The 5,004-nt window shown below is 43.5% G+C and overlaps 1 protein-coding gene across 1 annotated transcript in view; it reads left to right on the top strand.

Moving 5' to 3' along the window:
* Positions 1-3,300: 3,300 nt before the first annotated feature.
* Positions 3,301-5,004, top strand: part of MED30 (mediator complex subunit 30) — a 27,622-nt gene continuing 25,918 nt past the window's right edge. The window contains exons 1-2 of the mRNA XM_012646551.1: positions 3,301-3,619; positions 4,905-4,999. Coding sequence (XP_012502005.1) covers positions 3,443-3,619; positions 4,905-4,999 — 272 coding nt within the window. The 5' untranslated portion in view covers positions 3,301-3,442. The remainder of the gene's footprint in view (positions 3,620-4,904; positions 5,000-5,004) is intronic.

The following is a 5,004-nucleotide window of genomic DNA, read 5'->3' as shown; positions in this document are numbered from 1 at the left end:
TAGAAGCCAGGAACGGCCCTCATCTTACAGTCAGTAAGAAAATGGGGATATCAGTCCTACAGCCACAAGGAACTGAATTCTACCAACAACATGAATAAGCAGGAAAGAAATATTCCCCCAGAGACTCCAGAGAGAAGCACAGCCTTGCCAATGCCTTCATGTTAGCCTGGTAAGACCCATATTAGACTTGTGATCTACAGAATGATAGGCTAATAAGTTTCTGTTGCTTTAAGCCATTAAATTTAGATAATGTGTACCAGCAGCAACAGAGAACTGATGCAGGCCATTTTAAGAGAGTAGCCAGGGAAGATCACTCTAAGCAGATACCTGGAGAGACAGTTGAGGGAAGAGCCTCCCAGCCACCCCCCGCAAATGACCCTGAAGTGAAAAGAACTTGGAGTGTATAATGAGCAGCAAGGAGGCCGAGGTGGCTGGAGTGAGGGGAGAGCTGTAGAAGCTGAGATGACAGGAGAGGCCCAGGCCAGCACATGTGGAAATGTGTAGGTCATGCAGCTTTGGATTCTGTCCTGAGCATGATGGGAAGACACTTTGGCAAAGAAGAGTCATCACCCACTTATAGTTTTAAAAGTTGCCCTGTGGGTGATGTGTTGAGAGTGGACTGAATGGAACAGCAGGAAGGGAGTATAGTTAGGAGACTTTTTTGATTATTTTCCAACAATCCAAATAAGAGAAGAAGAGAGTTTGGAGTAAGGTGAAAGAGGTGAAATAATGAGAATTGGTCACATATAAGATATATTTGAAAGTTAGAGTCCACTGTATTTTCTCATGGCTTGGAAGTGGGGTGGGAAAGAGAGAATCTGGTGTTAACAGGTGAGCACATTGTGGTGCCTGTAAGTGAGATGGAAAAAAGTGTAGTACAAGAAGGTTGGAGGGATTAAGAGTTTGGTGTTAGACTTAAGTTTTAGATGCCAATTAGCCATCTAAGTCAAGATATCAGATAGGCTGTTAGGTATGTGAGTTTGAATTCAAGGACAATTTGGAATGGAGGCACGTAGTAGGCAAAGTAATTGCCCACAAAAGATGTCTACATCCTAATACTCAGCATCTGTTAATATGTTATGTTACTTGGCAAGGGGAAATTAAGGTTGCAGATGGAACTAACATTGTAAAATAGCTGACCTTAAAATAAAGAGGTATTCTGAATTATATGGGTGGACCCAATATAATCAAAAGGATCCTTAAATCACAGAGAAAGATGCAGAATACTCAGAACTAGAGAGAGAATATCATGAGAAAAACTCTACTGGCCAATGTTGGCTTCAAAGATGGTAGAAGGTAGCTTTGAAGATGATGGAAGGGGCCATGTGCCAAGGAATGTGGACAGCCTCTGAACTCTGGAACAGACAAGGAAACAGATTCCTCCTGATAGCTCCCAGAAAGGAATACAGCTCTGCCAACATGAGTTTAGCTCAGCGAGACCCATTTCAGATTTCTGAGCTACAAAACTGTAGGGTAATACATTTGTGTTGCTTTAAGCCACTAAGTTTGTGACAATTTATTGCAGCAGCAATAGAAAGCTAATATAAGGTATAATTTCTCTGAAACTTATTTTTTCTTCACTGTACATATTTTGGTGAATAACATAAACTTCACCCATTTATTAAAGGCAGAAATAAGTGGTGCTGCCCTTGATTCCTTCCTCTCCTTCATGCTCCCAACCCAATCAATATCATGTTGTCTAGAGTCTATTTACTAAATATTTATTCAGAGTTACTCACTGTACCATTTGTCTTATACAGATCATGATCATGATTATGATCATCATCCCCCTTTGGGAGGAAGAGGGGGACAGCACACACTCACCATCCAATCTTCAATCAGCAGTCAGAATAAGTCTTCTAAAATGAATATTTCAGGTACTTATTCTCTCTCCTTGAAACTCTTCAGTGACTTGTTCATTCACTCAGAATGAAGTCCAAACTGCTTGCCATGGCTTAGAAGCTTTCCCCAAGGTTGCCTGTCTTCAGGCTTGTTTGCTAACACTTGTTCTTACACTAAACTTCTTTCAGATCCTAGAAAGCATTAGGAAGCCTCTTTACCGAAGGTGTTGGCACGCCCTTCCTTGTCGGCTGACTCCCCTGGTAGAAAAAGACTCCCATGTACCATACCCCATCACCTATCCACCTTCAGGTGCCATCTTTCTCCCCTCAGGTTGTTCCCAATCGCCTAAATTGTTATCACCCTTGTATCAGGACCTTGAACTTTTGCTTCGAAACACATCACGATAATTAGTGTTCTGTGTCCATGAGAGCAGGGCTTTTGACTGATTTGTTCTTAGCATCCTGCACATGGTAGGTGCTCAGTCAATATTTCTCAAATGGTAACTGCTCACTGAAGAGCTGCAAATTACTATGTTTAAAGTCTCTGCAATGGTTCCTATGCCATTTTTTAGTAACCATTTCCTGGAAAGTCCACACTAATGAAGGGTTTAGATACTTTCATTATAAATATGCAATATTTGAATGTTTGTGCCTATCAGCAATTTTACCTTCTTGACTCTCCCCACTCTTGGAGATACACAGTACGTAGTAGGTGAGAAAATGGTATTATTTTCTTTTACATGTATAATGTCATTTAACAAGTATTTATTGATACTTGTCTTAATCCCTGAGTTCCAAGAATACATAAGTGAATAAAATAGTCTCCATTTTTACGTAGTTTACATTGTGTGTGTATGTAGATAGGGTGAGGGGAAGTCAGAAAGTAAACAAACCGAAAATTATATAAAACATCAGACAGTAATAATTGTCAGAGTCAGAAAGGAGTGTGTATGTGTGGGCGCAGGCGCGCGTAGTGTTAATCTTTTACTTAAAGAGATCAAGAAAGCTCCTCGAATAAACTATCATGTCACAGCGAAGCGTGCAAGGTCAGGAATCGTGCTTTCTAAATTCGAATCGCAGATTGCCATTTACAACCTGTATGTGACTGAACAAGCACACTTTGACCTGTAAGCCTTCCTCTTAGCTGTAAAAGGACAATAATATTACAAAGCTCATAGGTTTGTTACAAGAAAATGCTCAGCAAAGAAACTTAACACAAAAACCGAGAGTTCCACCAACAATTCCAACGTAGGACTGAGCCTTTAGGAAACCAACTCTGGGAAGCCCACCCCACCCCACCACGCATACCGCCCCCTCTGGCCGGAGCGCAGCTACTGATTGGCTATTCAACCATTCTGTCCCGCCCCATTCAGGCTTCCAGTCCAATCCCGTGCGGCTTCACGCGGAGGCAGGTTCCCAGGGGACGGCCGAGTGGGCGGTGCCTGTGACGTTTGGCGACGTGTTACGTCACGGTAAGCGGAAGTCGCGGCTGCTGTTTTGAAATCTGGCAGCCCGGGTCTTCCCAGCTCCCGCTCGCGCCGAGCCCCTCACCCCTGACACCTACTCTCCGGCCCCTGCCGGCCTGAGACCGCAGCCGCGCCATGTCCACCCCTCCGTTGGCGGCGTCGGGGATGGCGCCCGGGCCCTTCGCCGGGCCCCAGGCTCAGCAGGCCGCCCGGGAGGTCAACACAGCATCGCTGTGCCGGATCGGGCAGGAGACTGTCCAGGACATCGTGTACCGCACCATGGAGATCTTTCAGCTGCTGAGGAACATGCAGGTGGGAAGGTGGGCGTGCGTGGAGCAAGCGGGATGCTTCTGGGAGGGAAGGGAGCGCTGGTTTAATCGTTAGGTGGAGTCCCTGTGTCAGGTTTTAGTCTGAAACTGTCGGTTCTTGGCCCGCTCATGGCCGAAGAATGACCAGATGCGCCGAAGTTAGGCAAGTACGAAAATGAGGTTTATTGAGAAGAGAAAGTATTATAGGACAAGAGCAAGATGTAGGTTTACAGAGAATGGTACATACGCCACGGATGACGACCATTGTCGCAGCAGGGCAAGCAAGAGGGCAAAGAGAAAGATTGGCTATGGTCTGCGTCTTATTTTATAGTGCCTGGATAAGGACCTCCCTCCTGATGGAACCACTTTGATTGGACAGTTGGGAATCACATGACCTGAGCCTTAACTATACATGTGGGTTCTAGGTCACTTTCTGGACTTTATGGTACCCATGCTGCTTGGCCTGTGGATTAGAGAGTCCTCTGCATTCTTTTGTAGCTGGCGGGCCAAGTTCTGATGGGCAGATTTGTAGGGTATTCCCTCCTCCCCCAGGTGTGGAGAATTAGGGTGGGGCAGGATCAAGATGGGGGCAACAGCACCCACTTTCATCCTTAGGAGACCTGAATCCCTTGCTATCTACCTAACACCTGAACGTCAACAGGGCCTCCCTGGGCAAACCTTAAGTGTAGGGTTGCCCCCATGTACACTCAAAAGTGTCTCTCAAGGATGTGTCTGTCTTTGTTTTCTTGTTTCAATTTTTACATTTAATCCTTGTGGAATTTATCCTACTTAAAGTATGGCCCTAGCCTTACTTTTTTCAAAGGGTTGATTGACTAATTCATTTTCCTCCATTGATTTCAGATGCTGCTTTGTATGTTCTATTGTATTCCACTTAGCTACCTGTCTTTTATGTATTAATGTAAAACCTTACATTTTTCAAGGTACTATAATATATTTACACTTATTTTTCAGAATTGCCTTGGCTATTCTTGCTTATTTTTCTCATGTACTTTTTCATTTCATACTTCAAAAATTAAAGGGGAAAAATTATTTCAACTAGCCAGAGGGCTTATCACAAAGATCTTCTATGGCTGTTTTACAGCAATGAAACAATATGCCACGTTGCTGATAAATGGGCATGTATTACTCTTATTCTTAAAACGGCACTTGATTAGTTGTGAAAAACAATTGCTTTTATGCAATACTTAAAAACTTTTTCTGTTATTAACTTTGCTTTTGTAAAATCTTGATTTTCATTACTTTATATTTTTATTATTTTGCCCGGTAAGCTGCCAAATGGTGTCACTTACCATACTGGAACATATCAAGACCGGTTAACAAAGCTACAGGATCATCTTCGCCAACTTTCTATTCTCTTCAGGAAGCTGA

The sequence above is a fragment of the Propithecus coquereli genome, unplaced genomic scaffold (genome assembly GCF_000956105.1).
Source record: "Propithecus coquereli isolate 6110/MARCELLA unplaced genomic scaffold, Pcoq_1.0 Scaffold247, whole genome shotgun sequence".
Taxonomy (NCBI): Eukaryota; Metazoa; Chordata; class Mammalia; order Primates; family Indriidae; genus Propithecus; species Propithecus coquereli.
Note: the sequence above shows the minus strand (reverse complement) of the source record. Positions and strands in the feature narration are given on the sequence as shown.